This window comes from Rhinichthys klamathensis, unplaced genomic scaffold, assembly GCF_029890125.1.
Source record: "Rhinichthys klamathensis goyatoka isolate OS25496 unplaced genomic scaffold, OSU_Roscu_1.1 h1tg000737l_1, whole genome shotgun sequence".
NCBI lineage: Eukaryota > Metazoa > Chordata > Actinopteri > Cypriniformes > Leuciscidae > Rhinichthys > Rhinichthys klamathensis.
Window position 1 is genome coordinate 127,501 of NW_026607149.1, and position 19,825 is coordinate 147,325.

The window sequence follows — 19,825 nt, forward strand, 5'->3', positions numbered from 1 at the left end:
GCAGCTGAGATGCTCATGTGGGGATGCTTGCTCAAATCTGGGCTGCAACACATTAATAAATGTATTAGATAAGATGATAACTCTTTACTTAAATCCTTTATGTATAATACGTTATAAAGATATTCATAACGACATTATAATGCATTGTCTTTTCATAAATAATTGTAAACAAATTTAAAATGCATCATAATGTTCGCAGATTCGTTGTTACATCTGAAATTGGTTGTTTGTCATGCATTGTTGTAATAAATTATACTTTCTAAAGGTGTAACAGTGTACAGATATCAGTTATCAGATTATCAGTGTAACAGATAATATAATGTATTATAACGGGTTATGGTTACAATTATTCATATGGATCATACAATGCATTATATGGTGCATTACAGGGCATAATTAATGCATTAAAAATACATTCATAATGCATCATATATTTATACATATAAAGGCTTTAAAAGGGTCATGACATGAGAAATCCAATTTGCCTTATATCCAATTTACATATAATAATAGGTCTTTGTACCATTAAAACAGTTAGTTATTTGTGCTTGTACACAGCACTTTGCTTAGTCTTGTGGCTGTTTTAAATGTGCTTTATAAATAAAATAACTGAACTTAAAACATCCTGCAAGTTTCATAGTTTAAAATGTCCTCCTCATTATAAACAAAGCATTTATTTAATCAAGCTCCAAAAACGACTTGATATTGTGGGATTTGTGACGTCACATGGGTGAAAACATTTGCATATACCCGCCTCCAGAGCAAGACATCGACCAATAGTTATACATCATCACATCATAGGCCCCGCCCACTGGCATTCAGTCGCTTAACGGCAAGTGGACGGTTTATTATAATGCCTTGATGGATGGCATTAGAGGATTATATGTTTGTTCGGAGCATTTTATTTTACAGTGTAATGGAGAGTTTGCAAAGAAACTTTCCTTGACAGATGAAGAAGCAACTGTATTGGATCTGACAGCAGCTTCATCAAAAAATGTAAGTAAATGATTTCATGATGCTTTGTAAATGATGGTTTCATATGGATAATGTTTTCAAAACACGTGCAATAGCGAGTGGGCGTTGATACTGGTTCCAATGACGTTAGCCAATCGCAACAGTGTGCGTTACTGACAAGCCTTAAAGGAGCGGATCGTCTCAGAGAGAGGCACAGAATGAGGGTTGAAAATAATCGTTTTTCACATATAATTACTTTTTTGTGCAAAAAACTTTAACATCATAAGTGAACCTCAAGGAACATATTAAAATAGTAAAAGAAAATCCATGTCGTGACTCCTTAAAGTGTTACCGATAAGACTGCAGAAACTGATTTCACCAAGTGCAACATGTTCCTGGATCAACATTCCAATCAACCAATCAGATTTGAGGGAAACGTTTACAGTTTGTGTCAAGTTTAGGCTTACAATCAGGGTTAGGTGCTTCTACATCAGTGTTATTAACCTCTCATTTCCCTCTGATTTCAGGGATAGTGGTTACACTTTATTTTAAGGTGTCATTGTTACGGTAAAATTATTTATATAATACTGTATAATTATTTATATCATTATTTGTATAATTACTCAGTAATATTAAGCAACTACATGTACTTACTATAGGGTTAGGATTTGGTTGAGGGTTAGTTGCATATAATTATGCATAATTTACTGTTATCATTATGGTAAGTACTAGAGAAGCGCGGATGGGCTATTATTTCATCCGCAACCGCATCACAAAACTCATCATCCGTCCGCCATCCATCCGCACCAACGTTTTTGACCAATTTTCAAAACCGCACCTGCCCGCCATCCGCTGATACAAGGCGCTGCTGATGACAGCCGCGAGACTAGAAACCGCCCGCCACCCGCCCGAATTTAATAAAATAAAAAAAAAATCGGCACGTCATCCGCCCGATCCGCGGTTTATCCGCGGCTATAACCGCCAACCGCGCATCTCTAGTAAGTACATGTAACATATGTAACAAGGACACTGTAAAATAAAGTGTTACCAGGATAGCTTATGGGTAGAGTTAGGTTTAGGGATATGGTCAGGATAACATTTTCAGACCAGAATGTTGTTCCAGACACCAACAAAATATGCTGACCCAGGAATATGTTTACTCGGCAAAATCCGGATGTGCGATAAGACTATAGAGAGCCTAAGCCCCTCCCCTCCGCTTCCGGCTCATGGGACCCTATTTCTGAAAAAAATATGAATGCTAGTCAATGGCGAGAGACAACTTATCTTTTTATTCCGTCTGAACTGTGCCCTGAATTACACATATGATGTTTGTCAATTTAAAAGATAATTATGAAAGTCAAGAAAGGCGCAGTTTGTCATAAAACAGAAGAGTGACATTTAGTTTTATGTGAAAATCGCTCGATGAACTACATCTCCCGGGAAGCGAAACAACGAGCAAGATCCGCTGCTCGCGTGTGTGCAGTCTGGTACAAAACACTCGATGATGGCGTAACGTTACGATTATAACGCAAGACTAGAGAAACAATGACAGACGTTAGCTTCAGTAGAGTTAGCTTCAGTAGAGTTAGCTTCAGTAGAGTTAGCTTCAGTAGAGTTAGCTTCATTCACCGAGAGGAAATGTGCGCCTTTGGGGTTTGTAGTCTTTGCGTATTTTCACAGTCTTATACCTCAACAGTTTTACATCAAACTGTGAATTTCTTGACTTTAAAATGTATCTTTTAAATTGGCAAACATCATATGTGTAATTCAGGGCACAATTCAAACGAGATCAAAATATTTGTTGTCTCTCGCCATTGACTACCATACAATATTTTTCCGAAATAAGGTCCCATGGTGGTCGACCGGAAGGGGAGGGGCTTAGGCTCTCTATAGGTTATGGGTGAACTCACTCAGATTCACACTGTGGTGGCCATTCTCACGCTCGGGTTCAGCGAAGGCAAAGGACCCGATCGCTCAGGCTGCGCCATGTGAAAACACACAGGAAAAACAGTCAGTGAACACAAGAGGCGTCAGATTCAATGATTGTGATCGACAGGTACTGTACCTGCTGGAGTCTGTACTCAGGAGGAGCTTTCAGTCGTCCTCTCAGCAGATTCTGAGGCTTCAGAGTAGATCGACAGACCACAACCTGAAGAGAGGAGACACTTAAAGGTAGTCTGGCTATCACCAGACCAAGCTCAATCTTTTAAGATTAAACATTGGTCTGGGGAGTCTGCTATGTATTTCTACTGCACAAGAGGCGTGATCAACGGGCATAGTTCAAATGACTCTGTACGCAATTGGATAGTCCTTCAACCAATCAGATCAATGATCCGGGTGACGTACTTTGCAGAAAACGTGTTGGTTTGGAGCATTGATCAGATTCAGCGGCTTGCAGAAGCAATGGCATCGAGCGATTTTTGCAGGTTGTACAAAAAACCCCATGAAAGTGAGTGGTATTTACACCTACTCGAGTGATTTGTTTGCTAAAACAAAAAGAAGAGAGATTAAAAGAAATTGGATTGGATTAAACCCGCCAATAGCACACCAGGTGGATAAGCCAGTTTGTGATTGGTCACCGCAAAATTGGAAGCAGGATAAGAGAAAGTACAGGTTTGGGTTTACCCAGTCTAACTTAAAGGGGTCATCGGATGCAAAATTCACTTTTCTATGGTGTTTGCATCTAAATGGGTCTTTGCAGTGTGTGGACACAACCACCATACAATGGAAAAAATCCAACCACTCCTTTTTTTTTATCCTCAAAAAGTGTAAACACTGTTAATAATCAAGCCGTCTGGATTTTCTGAGCAATATGATGTCATATTGCTCAGGCTCCGCCCATGACCACTGACGGACTGTCCTGTACAGTGGCGGCCTTAAGCATCTGGGGGCCCGTTTCAATAACTAATATGGGGCCCTACCCACATAAAACATAAACATAATAGAGCAGAAAAAGCAAGGATTCCTGTTGGTTTGCATCAATGGTATATTATTTTATTACGTGCACTTTCAGCTTCATGAACAGGCAGCTCAACATAGAAATAATCCAACCTTATTTGATTAAAACTATACAATTATACAGCGTTTTACGTTGGAATAAGCCTCGCCCTTTCACGCAGGGTAACTTCACTTTTGGTAGACTGAATGAAGCTTTTCTTTTGTTGTCCGATATCTTTCGTTTATCAGCACCACTGGCATATGTACGTTTCATTTCCTCTTAAAATAATTTTTCTGCTCAAAATAAAATTTTAACCTAACGGCAAAAAAGGCAAAGGTTTAAATACATAAACTACCGATATTATACTTCAGATCGCTTAAGCCGTTCGCGGGAGTGGTAAACATTGCCATGGTAACCGCGAGTTTGACCAATCAGAGACGTCAGTGTTTTGCAAATAACAAGGTTGATTTCGTAGCTTGTGGCTTTTAAAGGAGCAGAAACTTTCATTTCACAACCTCGTAGCTTGTAGTCAATCTACCTTGAGTGGTTTAGACATTATGGCTGAAAATCAATATCCTACGGAGAAAATGAATGGGATTTTGCTGGGCTGTTGGGGCCCCCTTGGAGGGCGGGGCCCGTTTCAATTGAAACGGGTGAAACATAGGTAAGGCCGCCCCGGTCCCGTATAAGCATATTTCTAGTATTAGCATATTTCCAGTATTAGCATATTTCCAGTATTAGCATATTTCCGCCCTCAGCCATTTGTATACTATCCACCAAGGCTTGTGTGACACCCCCCACGGAAGAGAGAGGGGGAGGGGGGAGCAGTTACTCATTATCATTTAAAGAGACATGCACCGAAACGGGTCGCTGTGAACAGAGCTGTTTTTGAGGAGGTAAAAAGGGTGTTGTTTTACACAACCGTTGAGGAATTTTAACTGAAGTATGTTACAAACTTTACATAGATAGATTTTTTTTATTTGTCCTCGAGATGAAATTTGTTTCCACCGTAGATGTGTACATAACAGAAACACACATAACATGTTAAATTCCTTAAAAGCCTCACTATCACACAAGAATGGGCTCTCTCACCTTCTCCACAGCTCTAGATACAGGATACCTGGGGCCTCGATCTACCGGGGAAAAGAGTCAGAGAACAGATTCATGTATTCGTTCAGATCCTATGAGATGCATTTGAAGCCACTGTTAAAATGCAACACACTTATTAAAGGGTTAGTTCACCCAAAAATGAAAATTATGTCATTGATGACTCGCCCTCATGTCGCTCTAAGCCCGTCAGACCTCCGTTCATCTTCGGGACACAGTTTAAGATATTTTAGATTTAGTCCGAGAGCTTTCTGTCCCTCCATTGATGTCACATGGACTACTTTGATGATGTCTTTATTTCCTTTCTGGACAAGGACAGTATACCGTACATACATTTTCAATGGAGGGACAGAAAGCTCTCGGACTAAATCTAAAATATCTTAAACTGTGTTCTGAAGATGAACGGAGGTCTAACGGGCTTGGGACGACATGAGGGCGAGTCATTAATGACATCATTTTCATTTTTGGGTGAACTAACGATTTAAAAATTAACTTAAATGGTAACACTTTACAATAAGGTATCATTAGGTAAAGTTAATTAATGCATTAACTAAGAATGAGCAATACATTTGTAACAGATGGAACCTTATTGTAAATTATAAGCACTGAAAAAAAAAAAAAAAAAACTTATTTTATTTTTTAGCTATTTGTCAAGGCAACATCTCACTTTCCTTTAGTACTATAACGAAATAAATCAAAACTAAGAACTAAAACTTATTAAATTATATAGACATATAAAAAAAAAAATTACAATGACAAAAGCACAACAAAATGACTAAAACTTTAACTAAAACTAAAATCTAGTTATACATTATATCAATGATACAAAAATAACACCAGTGATCGCACATTTATTTGATTTATAATTTTATTAAGATGCAAAATTGTAAATTATGCTAAATTGCAAAAAAAAACAATTATGCTAATGAACTATAATATTTAAATTTTCTGATTATTAATTTTAATATATTAATCTATTTATTGCACATTGGTGTCTTTTTTTTTATATTGCAGTTGCCGACGTTTTATAAAACCAATAATATTTTGACTTATAAACCTTTTTAGAGTGATATAAGATCTCAATGCTTTGCACCAACATCCTAAACAACATGTTGGGGTTTATTTTGCAATTAAAAATAATTCTACAATTGAATGTTTAATTTACTCGATATTTACAACAACAAAAAAATGTAAACATAAATGTTTCATTATTATTTGTAGTAGTATTGGCTGATTTGTTATATTTATGCATTTGGGAGTCGCTTTTATCCAAAGTGACTTACAGTGCATTCAAGGCATGCATTTTGCCAGTATGTGTTCCCTGGGAATTAAGCCCATGACCTTGATGTTGCAGGCGCCATGTTCTACAGTTGAGCAACAGAGAGTTGAGGATCGCTCACCACGTGTCCCACAGTAGAGGAAGCCCAGCAGAACGAGGAGGAGGAGAACAGCACACGGGATTCCAGCAGCAAAACCAGCGATGGAGGCTCCACTGAGTCCAGCGGCTGACAACACAACACAACAACACAACATCAACAACAACAACATCAACACAATAACATCAACAACAACACAATAACATCAACACAACAACATCAACAACAACATCAACACAATAACATCAACAACATGACAACATCAACAACACAATAACATCAACACAACAACATCAACACAATAACATCATCAACATAACAACATCAACACAATAACATCAACAACATAACAACATCAACAACACAATAACATCAACACAACAACATCAACACAATAACATCATCAACATAACAACATCAACACAATAACATCAACAACATAACAACATCAACAACACAACAACATCAACACAATAACATCAACAACATAACAACATCAACAACACAATAACATCAACACAACAACATCAACAACATAACAACATCAACAACACAACAACATCAACACAACAACATCAACACAATAACATCAACAACATGACAACATCAACAACACAATAACATCAACACAACAACATCAACACAATAACATCAACAACATGACAACATCAACAACACAATAACATCAACACAACAACATCAACACAATAACATCATCAACATAACAACATCAACACAATAACATCAACAACATAACAACATCAACAACACAATAACATCAACACAACAACATCAACACAATAACATCATCAACATAACAACATCAACACAATAACATCAACAACATAACAACATCAACAACACAACAACATCAACACAATAACATCAACAACATAACAACATCAACAACACAATAACATCAACACAACAACATCAACAACATAACAACATCAACAACACAACAACATCAACACAACAACATCAACACAATAACATCAACAACATGACAACATCAACAACACAATAACATCAACACAACAACATCAACACAATAACATCAACAACATGACAACATCAACAACACAATAACATCAACACAACAACATCAACACAATAACATCATCAACATAACAACATCAACACAATAACATCAACAACATAACAACATCAACAACACAATAACATCAACACAACAACATCAACACAATAACATCATCAACATAACAACATCAACACAATAACATCAACAACATAACAACATCAACAACACAACAACATCAACACAATAACATCAACAACATAACAACATCAACAACACAATAACATCAACACAACAACATCAACAACATAACAACATCAACAACACAACAACATCAACACAACAACATCAACACAATAACATCAACAACATGACAACATCAACAACACAATAACATCAACACAACAACATCAACACAACAACATCAACAGGTAACACTTAAGAATATGGTTCCTTCGTTAATGAATAACTACACAGGAACAAATGAGTAACACAATATTAACAATCTAGTAACTACTATTAACTAACAAGAAATTCTGATTAACAAATTAGTAAGTAACAGCGCACAGATGAAAGTGGTAGTTCACTATTAACTAATCAATAACTATTTTTTCTTAATGCTTCCCAGAGAACTACTGTAAGTATCATGGTAACTAACTAGTAATTACTCAAGTGTTACTACATACTTCTAAAGGAATTACTAATTCTTTTAAGCTTTTGAGGTTTTTGGTGAAGTTTTAGATAGTAATTCCCATAGAAGTATGTAGTAACACTTGAGTAATTACTAGTTAGTTACCATGATCTTCACTTTAGAATACGGATCCAAATAATTAGTCATTCCCATAGAAGTATGTAGTAACACTTGAGTCATTACTAGTTAGTTATCATGATTCTTACATGAAAAGCCAATCCTAAAGTGTAGAATCTTCTAATCCTTCACAAGATATTTGCACACACGTATATGAGGTAGGAGTAATTAATAAAATCTTTTTTTTTTGCGAGGTATAGGTTAAATAATAAAATCACTGTATATGGTATTTGGATGGCCGATAACTCAATATGCCGTCACCGTGACTCTGGCCAATTTTATGGCATTCCTCTGGACTGGCATTGAATCACTACAGGACAAGGTCCCGACAACTGCATTTAAAAAGCCATTTCTTTAAAATTATTCAGTTGATAAATAGTTCTCTAGGAGAGAGCATAGGCTAATTAATTCCCAAATCATAAGTCTGCTATGCTATTCCATATTGATAAACCTTGTGTATTTGTTTACAGTAGCAGTTATTAATGTTAATGTAGTGCTAGTCATTTGTCCTGCATTAGTTATTGATTAGTTTTGCATGAACTATTAATCTTCTTCAGTAGTTCTTTGGGAAGCATTAAAAAAATAGTAGTTATTGATTAGTTAATAGTGAACTACCACTTTCATCTGTGCGCTATTGCTTAGTAATTCGTTAATCAGAATTTCTTGTTAGTTAATAGTAGGTACTAGATTGTTAATATTGTGTTACTCATTTGTTCCTGTGTAGTTATTCATTAACGAAGGAACCGTATTCTAAAGTGTTACCCATCAACACTATAACATCAACAACACAACAACAACAACAACATCAACACAATAACATCAACAACACAACAACAACACAACATCAACACTATAACATCAACAACACAACAACAACACAACATCAACACTATAACATCAACAACACAACAACAACAACAACATCAACACAATAACATCAACACAACAACAATCAACATTCAAGCAGGAAAACCTGTTCTAGTAGAGCCCAAAAACAACATCAAGACTCAAAAGGCACAAAAAAGGCACAGTAGGTCCTCTTTAAATTGACCAAAAGTTACATTAAAGACATTTATAATGTTTCAAATTGTTCTTTTGAACTTTCTTTTCATCAAAGAATACTGAAAAATCTATCATGTTTCAACATTTTAAGCAACTGTTTTCAACATTCATAATAATCATAAATGTTTCTTCAGCACCAAATCATCATATTAGAGTGATTTCTGAAGGATCATGTGACACTGAAGACTGGAGTAATGATGCTGAACATTCAGCTTTGATCACAGGAATAAATTACATTTCACTATATTTACATAGTGAATATGTATATATTTACATATATTTACAAATTTTAAACATCTATTTAAAATTTGAATAATATTTCACAGTTTATACTGTATTTTTTATCATAAGACTTTAAAAACATTAAAAATCCAACCTACCTCAAACCTTTTCCCTGAGTTCCACTTATAAATGTGTTTCTGTGTCCAAATAGTTATAATTTATTTTTTCATGGCCATTTTTTTTCACCCTGTCTCTGATCCGTAAATTAAACATCTGTTTTTTCTGCATTATCGCCTCGAAGACTATAATGAAAATGGCCTCATTGCAAACACACAAGTTTGCTTTTGGACTGATATATATTTTTACCGGCTCTATTTTTCAATAACAGCCATTTTAAAAACAACCAGTGCCGAAATATGCCTTTTCCATAGTATATAAAGCTCTTTTATCTCTAATTAAAGCTTGATGAAAGTGGATTCCTGATTTGGTGAGCTCTTTAATTAAAGCGTATTCAGTGTGTGATTCATGTCACCTGGTCCAATCCGAAGCTGCTCTGACGGCTCTCCTGCGCTTCTGCCGGCTTTAGGGATCATCCTGAAGTAGTAAGTGGATTTTGGGTCGATTCCTGAGACGGTTGTGTTTCTAGCCGAGGCCGGCATCAGTCGGACGGTGTGGAAGTCCGTCATGATGTTGCGTTTGGGTTGAGACGGGCTTGAGAGCTCTGGGCCCTTCATCTGGATAGCAAAACCTTTAAAAGTACAATGACACTTTTAGTACGCACTGAAATGCAAACTACTTGTTAATTAATATCCAAACAAAGCTAGAATGGATCCAACCTGTGATTATATGCATGTACCTGTAATAACAGAGGTGAGAGGAACATGCCACATTAGAGTTACTTCTGTTTGATCGTCACTCAGGAAAACACTTGAATTTGAGATTTGAGGGCCTTAAAAAAAGATTGAAATTGCATGTTTTGAGAAGAATCGCATCTATCCATATTTACTGTGGATGAACAGAATAAAATGAATAGAATTCAAAGACATGCACAAGGATTTTCAGGTCTCTTTTGCTCTCCAAGGCTGCATTTATTTGATCAAAAACACAGTAATTAAATACACTTAATTTTAGTGTCCTTGTTACACGTTACATTAAGTTATTGTATTAATAACAGTAAATTATGCATAATTACATGCAACTAACCCTAAACCAAACCCTAACCCTATAGTAAGTACGTTGTTAATTAATATTACTCAGACTTAGTTATATAATTACACTGTTACAAGGGCACCTTAAAATCAAGTGTAATATTGTGAAATAATATTACAATTTTAAATAGCTGATTTTTATTTGAATACATTTATTCCTGTGATCAAAGCTGAATTTTCAGCATCATTACTCCAGTCTTCAGTGTCACATGATCCTTCAGAAATCACTCTAATATGATGATTTGCTGCTCGATATCAGTGTTGAAAACAGTTCTTAATATTTTCGTGGAAACTGTGACTTTTGATCAATTTAATGCATCCCTGCTGAAAAAAAGTTTTCAATTCTTAAAAAATTTAATAAAATCTTCCTGTCCTCAAACTGTTTTCTATGGAAGCTTGTTTCCGCCACAGAATGAAAAATAAAAAAGGTAATTGCGACTTTTTATCTCACAATTCGGAGTTTACATCTCGCAATTTTGACTTTATTTATCAGAATTGCGAGATGTAAAGTCAGAATTGCGTGATATGAAGTCAGAATTGATTGATATAAAGTCGAAATTGCAGGTTATTTAGTCAGAATTGCGTGATATAAAGTCGCAATTGCGGGTTATAAAGTCAGAATTGCGTGATATAAAGTTGCAATTGCGTGATATAAAGTTGCAATTGCGTGTTATAAAGTCAGAATTGATTGATATAAAGTCGCAATTGCAGGTTATTAAGTCAGAATTGTGTGATATAAAGTCAGAATTGCGTGATATAAAGTCGAAATTGCGTGATATAAAGTCGAAATTGCGTGTTATAAAGTCAGAATTGCGTGATATAAAGTCGAAATTAAGTGTTATAAAGTCAGAATTGCGTGATATAAAGTCGAAATTGCGTGTTGTAAAGTCAGAATTGCGTGATATAAAGTCGCAATTGCGTGTTATAAAGTCAGAATTGCGTGATATAAAGTCGCAATTGCGTGTTATAAAGTCAGAATTGCGTGATATAAAGTCGCAATTGCGTGTTATAAAGTCAGAATTGCGTGATATAAAGTCGCAATTGCGTGTTATAAAGTCAGAATTGCGTGATATAAAGTCGCAATTGCGTGTTATAAAGTCAGAATTGTGAGATATAAACTATTCTGAGGGGAAAAAAGTCTTTTTTTCCCTTAGAATTGGCCTGATAACTCGCAATTGCGAGTTTATATCTCACAATTCTGAGAAAAGATGTCAGAATCTCGAGATATAAACTCGCAATTATGTGTTAAATTCAGAATTGCGAGATGTAAACTCACAATTGTGAGAAAAAAAATCAGAATTGTGAGATAAAAAGTCTCAATTCTGTCTTTTTTTCTCGCAATTGCGACTTTATTTCTCAGAATTGCGACTTTATATCTCGCAATTGCGAATTTATTTCTCACGATTCTGACTTCATATCTCGCAATTGTGAGAGGAAAAGTCGCAGTAATTATTAGATTTTTTTTTATTCCGTGGCGGAAACAAGCTTCCATAGTTTTCTGACTGACTCTACATTGGCCTAAAGTTTACAATGCATTTGGAAACTCAAACAACCCATTATTAATGATAAATCCACACCGAGCAGCGTCGTGTCCATGGTTGTGTTTCCGAGAGGGTTGATGGCAGTGCAGGAGTAGGTGTCCAGGTCTGAAGAAGTGGCATTAAAATCGTGAATAAACAGCTGAGTTGTGTTTGAACTGATCTGGTATTTGGACCCAGTTTGCAAGCGGTCTCCATTCTTGATCCAGCGCACAAGGGCTTGAGGTGTGGCTTCAGCAGAGCAGTGGATCACAACCGTCGTCCGTTCATCTTCACTCATGCTGGTTAAAATTACAGGCAGAAAATCCACAGGAGCACCTGCAACATCCTTTAATGACTTACAGGCTTCGTTCCAATGCCAAACTGTTTTCTAAAGCTTCCTAATCGACATGAAACCTCAAACAAACAATGTGGAGCACTCTATATAGATGGTGGATTAATAAACAAATGCGTATATATACACTCACCTAAAGGATTATTAGGAACACCTGTTCAATTTCTCATTAATGCAATTATCTAATCAACCAATCACATGGCAGTTGCTTCAATGCATTTAGGGGTGTGGTCCTGGTCAAGACAATCTCCTGAACTCCAAACTGAAAGTCAGAATGGGAAAGAAAGGTGATTTAAGCAATTTTGAGCGTGGCATGGTTGTTGGTGCCAGACGGGCCGGTCTGAGTATTTCACAATCTGCTCAGTTACTGGGATTTTCACGCACAACCATTTCTAGGGTTTACAAAGAATGGCGTGAAAAGGGAAAACCGAGGTATGCAGCAAAGCATTTGTGAAGCCACAACACGCACAACCTTGAGGCGGATGGGCTACAACAGCAGAAGACCCCACCGGGTACCACTCATCTCCACTACAAATAGGAAAAAGAGGCTACAATTTGCAAGAGCTCACCAAAATTGGACAGTTGAAGACTGGAAAAATGTTGCCTGGTCTGATGAGTCTCGATTTCTGTTGAGACATTCAGATGGTAGAGTCAGAATTTGGCCCAAACAGAATGAGAACATGGATCCATCATGCCTTGTTACCACTGTGCAGGCTGGTGGTGGTGGTGTAATGGTGTGGGGGATGTTTTCTTGGCACACTTTAGGCCCCTTAGTGCCAATTGGGCATCGTTTAAATGCCACGGCCTACCTGAGCATTGTTTCTGACCATGTCCATCCCTTTATGGCCACCATGTACCCATCCTCTGATGGCTACTTCCAGCAGGATAATGCACCATGTCACAAAGCTCGAATCATTTCAAATTGGTTTCTTGAACATGACAATGAGTTCACTGTACTAAAATGGCCCCCCACAGTCACCAGATCTCAACCCAATAGAGCATCTTTGGGATGTGGTGGAACGGGAGCTTCGTGCCCTGGATGTGCATCCCACAAATCTCCATCAACTGCAAGATGCTATCCTATCAATATGGGCCAACATTTCTAAAGAATGCTTTCAGCACCTTGTTGAATCAATGCCACGTAGAATTAAGGCAGTTCTGAAGGCGAAAGGGGGTCAAACACAGTATTAGTATGGTGTTCCTAATAATCCTTTAGGTGGGTGTATATATATATACGCACACAGTAATATATTATATTTATTTATTTATAATTTCTGCAGGTTTGGGCCTCCAAAGTGGATGAAGCAAGAGAAATATTAATTATACATTTAATTCATTCAAAATAAAAAATGTATTGAACAATTTTTAGTTAAATTTGCACAATTGTAACCCAATAAGTGTGTGCAATGTATTTTTATTCTTATTAGGGTATTGTGTAGCTTAGTAACACACTTCAACAAAGCTTGTTTGCCATTATTAAAACTGAATCGATATTTCTGTGCACTATTTTAATGACATACGGAAAATCGATCACTTATTAGGTTATATTTCAGTTCAGATGCTGCAGAACACAAAGTTTAATAGCAAGAGTAAAAGAGAGATTTCTACAACTCAATTCATCATAACTAAATTTGCAATATTAATTATTTTGTTACAAATTAAATCTACTTCAAATCTCTAGAATTTCCTTATAATATTAGAAGGTATGATGACTATTAGTCATTTATTTATAAATAATATTCACTTTAAAATAACTTCTAAAAATACAAGAAAATTCCAAGTAGGCTAGAGTTGATTTGCAACTAGATTAAGTGAGAAACAGAGCATGACTTACGGGGAATGACACGGCAGTGTGTCTGATTCAGAGGATGGTCAGCTTTACAGATGATTTCTTGTCCATGTAATCTCTGAGTGTCATTGATAGTGATGCTGTAATTGCCGTATCCACTGGCATTCTGGCTCAGCCCGGGGAAAGACACCTGTGCTTCTGGAGCGCCTCCTGGCCACAGACAGAGGAACTGCAGCAATGCTCCACCCACGGCCTGAACTGAACACACCGGCCCGCCACTGGGAGCCTCTGCCGGGATGAAAAGCACAGTTGATACGAGCATTGACTAACATATGAACAGACTGGTTTAACTTTAAATGACTTGCCTAATAGACCTTAGCCAAGGTAGCGCCAGATTTAATTTTCTTTTTTTAATTAAGATATTTTTGACTAAATCTGAGAGCTGGATCACTCCTCCATAGGCTTCTGTGTTATTGAAACTTGCCGGCCCAGAAAGTTATTAAAGACATCGTTAAAATAGTCCGAGTGACTACAGTGGCTCAAACGTTTATCAAGCGACGAGAATACTTTTTGTGCGCAAAAAAAAAAAAAGAAAAAAAAAAAGACTTGATTCATTAATTCATTTCCTTCTGTGTGGGCCTCGAGTGAGTTTCAATGTTTTTTTTGCGCACAAAAAGTATTCTCGTCGCTTACGGGTTTGGAACAACATGAGGGAGAGTAATTACTGACAGATTTTTTGGGTGAACTATCCCTTTAAGACATAACTGACTATGTTTACAAGGATACTTGCCAAGACAGGTATTTTTTTAAATATGTCTGTTCAAGCGCAAGAAAAAGAGAGCTTGGTATTTTCTCGCTGTCAGAGACGCAAGTTCCCTTTCACGTCTTTTTGAGCTTGAATATTTAAATTGGCAAGACTTAAACTTTCGAGACGACGCTGCCCCGTCAACTGTTCCGAGCGTCGTTCACGTTTGTTCACGTCCATGTTCTCACAATTTTGCATTGGTGATTGACACCGGTTTATATACTCGCCAACACTGATTTTTACCGGCATTTTGTTGATTAAAAGGTTTTTACAGAGAGGATTTTGGATCTCTTTTCATCAATAGCCTAAAAAATACAGTTTCACAATGTTTTTAGGATTAAAATTGTAAATAAATCAGACGAATGATATATGAACAAACTCTATTAAAACCCTTCAGAATATAGATATGAATTAAACTGTAAAGTCTGGTGTATGTAAGTGCAGCTGATGTTGAGATGAAAAAAACTCACAGCCTTTAAAGATAAAGCTGTAAAATGTTATAAAATAAAATAAAATAAACACTTAAATGTTTATTTTGTATGTTTTCTTGCCTGAAAAAATATCAAGCCATCCGAAGAGAATATTTACATGCACAACATCCTAACATGCTAGTATTTCCATATTTTGCCCATATTAAATCTGAACTGCAAACTCGTACCATAGATAATTACAGTGAGGTTTCTCTGAAGTGTGGCCTTAGTTCTGGTGTTGACCATCACGCAAGTGTAAACGCCACTTTGACTCGTCTTAATATTGCTGAGATGGACTGTTCCAGTTCCAGACGTTGCAATAGACTCGCCATTGAGAAACCACGATGTGGAGGGGGCCGGTTCACCCTCGGCCTGACAGGAGAGGAACAGAGACTCTCCCGAAACAAAGACTGCTTTTGTGGGACTGACCTTGAGAACGGGCTTATCTGGTCCATCTAAGGGCAGCAAAAGAGGGAGAATAAGATGTAGGAAATGAAACGGGCTACTGTTGGGAAAGTAGAAGCATCTTAATGACATTCTGCCTAAGGTAACAAGATCCCAGAGTCATAAACATTCCCATATTTACTCACACAGCACTGTGATGTTCCTGTGAAGCGTCTCATTGCTGAACGGGTTGGTTAGTGATACAGTGTAGCGACCCGCGTCACTCCTAGTGGGCTGGTTTATTGTGAGTTTCTTTCCAGCGATGGAATAATGAGATGCATTTTTTACCTGGAGCCCATTAAAGAACCAGCGCACCTCTTTAGCCTCCCCTCGCATTGTGCTGTAATACAAGGAGAACTTCGCTTCCCCCTCAACGGAGTCGTCTGAATCCGTGTGCAGGGATGCATTCATGATGATATCTGTTGAGAAAGAGACTCGTGGAAATGAATCACACTTACACTCTAAATAATGCTGGGTTGTTTTAACCCAAAATTGGGTAGAATATTGACAAACCCAAATGTTGGGTTAAAAATTGTAAATTTAAAATTGTAACCCAACTTCAACTTTCACTTTCAACTTGACATTTTTTAATTAAATTTTTAACCCAATATTTGGGTTTGTCCATATTTGACCCAAATTTGGGTTGAAATAACCCAGCATTTTTTAGAGTGTAGCAACACTGTTTTTGCTGCTTAAGGTGCAAAGACACTTATTAAATACTCTTATATGCATGTGTCATGAGACGAGGAGCAATAGCTAAACTAGGAAATAATGACGGTCTTTAGGAAAAGCGATGGCTCAGTATAAGTGCTTTTAAATAATTATTGCTTAATTTTATTCATGAACATTAAGGATGCAAGATATATCGGCCAACATATCGGTATCGGACGATATATGTTCATTTTTAATGTTATTATAATCAGCCCGATAAGAAAATTTGGCCGATGTATTAAAGCTGATAATTAATGGATTATTTCCTTCAGATGAGCGCTGTTCGCCATGATGGTGTGAATCGCTTGAAATATGATTCAAATTTTTTTCTGGTAAGGAAAGTTGGCCATAGAAGTGTAACATTTATTTTAAAACTTACACTGGTTCAAACTAGGCTACTGTACTTTTTTTTTGTTTGATTTATGTTGAAGTGCTTGAGACATGGCTTTTAATGGTGAGACTTTTGTTTTTGTAATCAGGCTTTCAAAAATTATCTAAAAATTGGGTTTTAGATTTATCGGCCAATGTTACATTTTAGATGTAACAAGGAATCTGCAAATATTATTATGCATTTCAACTTTGGTTATAATTATTTATGAAAAGATATATAATGCATTACAACGTACATTATGAATGTTTTTTTTTTAATGGCATCTAAAAACAAGGTGTATATGAAAAATACAATTAAATGGTTGAAATTCTAAATTTTAACACTCGCTTTATCCAAATAAATAAAAAGCTAAATCTATTTGACAAGGCTGCTACAGTATCTACACGTTCAAACCAGTAGGTTTTGTTAATCAGTTATTGATCAATACAGCCAAATATAAACAATCAATATAACTGTCAATCACTAATTATAATATGTTACCCCACACACATACTGAATTCTCAGCCATATTCTCCATACTCACCATAAACAAAGAGGTCAAATGTAGCGCTGACCTTTGCCTCCCCGATTTTAGTCATTTCCACAGTGTATGTACCGTTATAACTAAGGGACACATTTCTGAAGGTGAGGGATCCGTCCGGTTCTGGTTTTAAAATGTCTAAAGCAACACCTGAAAGTGAGCCGTCACCAACGGTCCATCTGGCAATCAGACGGTCTCCCATAAACCACATGACCTCGGGCCGAGAGACACCAGCGTGGGACACGCCGAGCGTCACATGGGTGCCCACAAGAGCTTCAGCCGATACGGGTCCCGTGGGTGAGATGGTCAGATAACATAGGTTACCTATAGTATTAGGGGACAAAAAAAAGAGCAATAATTCTTCTAGCAAAACTCTGCCATGATGTTAGTGTGTGGGTGTTTGCAAGCGTAAAACATCTAAGATTTTGCTTCTTCAATGTACAGATTAACCCTGAAATCTACAACATTAAATTTAACCTTAACCATTACATCCCAAAGTGATTATGTTATTCAAAAAGTGGGTAAATGTGCCAACAATGTTGAATTGGTACTTTTAAACAAAACCCAGATGTTAGAAATTACCTAAATGACTATTTAGATTTGATTATAGATAAGAGAAAGCTATAAGAGTGGCATTCATGAACTTTGCTAAAAATGAAGTAAATTGAAACAAAAATGTAAAATAATATTTAATTGATCATTGGCTGACCTTCTGTTACATAGCCTAATAGTAATACTGACCAAGTTCACTAAGTTAGTGACTGACAACAGTTTTTTTTAGGACAAAAACGATTGAAAAACGGCGACAATTATAATCCCACACACCACAAGGATTTCATAAGGCTTTATATGTAGGCTAATTGTACATGAAAATCCACGTAACATTTTTTGTGTTGCAATCACTGAGATGAGATTAACTTATATCCCAGCAAACACAGAACTCACAACTTACCCAATGTGTTTTGATATCGTGAGGATAATAATAGAAGAATTAAGCTTTTTACTCAGTCAGTTATATTAAAGACTGCCACTTACAATAAAATGAATAATAATATATTCATTTATAGGTATAAATGATGAGATTGGATTTTGACTTACCTGCAATGAAGAACAAAAGAACACAAATCAAACTAGACAGCGTCTGCATGTCGACAAACTCAAACTAAAGCTGTAGGTCAGAGTTTTAATTTTGATGATGAAGTCATATTCCCTTGAAAACTGATGAATAGTTGTGAAGTCACTTCACATCCCTGAGAAATTCCCAAACTCCTCCGTCCAGGAGAGATTTACCTGAAGAAATTATTCCATCAGTCACACATGACATGAAGTGCATGAGTGGGCGGGGCTTAGCGTCCTGCGTCTTTATTACTGTGACAGTCTATGGTTTAAAGCGATAGTTCAAACCAAATGCTCATTTCAAACATGTACGATGTTCTTTCTTTCGTGGAAAACAAAAGAGACGTACAGCAGATTGTTAGTGACGGACAGCATCCTCCTCCACGTTCATTGCATAATTCTCCTCCCAATGCAAAAAATTACTAAAATGGCTTATTCTGCCTAAAAATAATAACACGTTATGTGTTCCACAGAAGAAAGAAAGAAACATACAGGTTTAGAAGAACAACATGAGGCCGAGAAGATGAACTATCCATAAAAGTAATACCAGCACTAAATTGTAATGATTACTACTTACAAGCAAAAACGTTTTTTTTTTTTATTGTATTAAATATATATATATATATATATATATATATATATATATATATATATATATATATATATATTTGCTTGTTTACATTTAGGCATATATTTTACATATTTTGAAATTTTGATACATATTTGACATACACAGTCCTATACATACACACATCACTAAAATATGTTTAATAAATATTGGCTTATATATATATGTACAATTATATAGTAATAGCACCGGTATATGTAAGCCAATAAAATATAATTCTTTAAAAAAAAAAATGTATTCACCCCCCATACAACTGTTTTAAGAAACTGGTGTGATTCCTAGACCTAAAATAACGTAAATTATCCAAATTAACATGATAAATATTATGAATATATATACTTCTGGCTGTAAAATATTTTATTGAA

At 36.2% G+C, this 19,825-nt stretch overlaps 2 protein-coding genes across 2 annotated transcripts in view; both read right to left on the bottom strand.

Annotated features, from left to right (window-relative positions):
- lim2.5 (lens intrinsic membrane protein 2.5) overlaps nucleotides 1-19,825 on the bottom strand; it is a 103,703-nt gene that overhangs the window by 11,294 nt on the left and 72,584 nt on the right. The window lies entirely within an intron of this gene.
- Nucleotides 2,604-18,999, bottom strand: vsig10l (V-set and immunoglobulin domain containing 10 like). The gene is made up of 12 exons (XM_056242633.1): nucleotides 18,815-18,999; nucleotides 17,720-18,040; nucleotides 16,241-16,513; nucleotides 15,839-16,105; nucleotides 14,421-14,663; nucleotides 12,292-12,570; nucleotides 10,363-10,455; nucleotides 10,039-10,254; nucleotides 6,400-6,504; nucleotides 4,985-5,025; nucleotides 3,020-3,103; nucleotides 2,604-2,933 (listed from the first exon to the last, which is right to left on the bottom strand). The coding sequence occupies exons 1-12, from the start codon at nucleotides 18,861-18,863 to the stop codon at nucleotides 2,871-2,873; spliced, it is 2,034 nt and encodes a 677-aa protein (XP_056098608.1). The 5' UTR covers nucleotides 18,864-18,999; the 3' UTR covers nucleotides 2,604-2,870.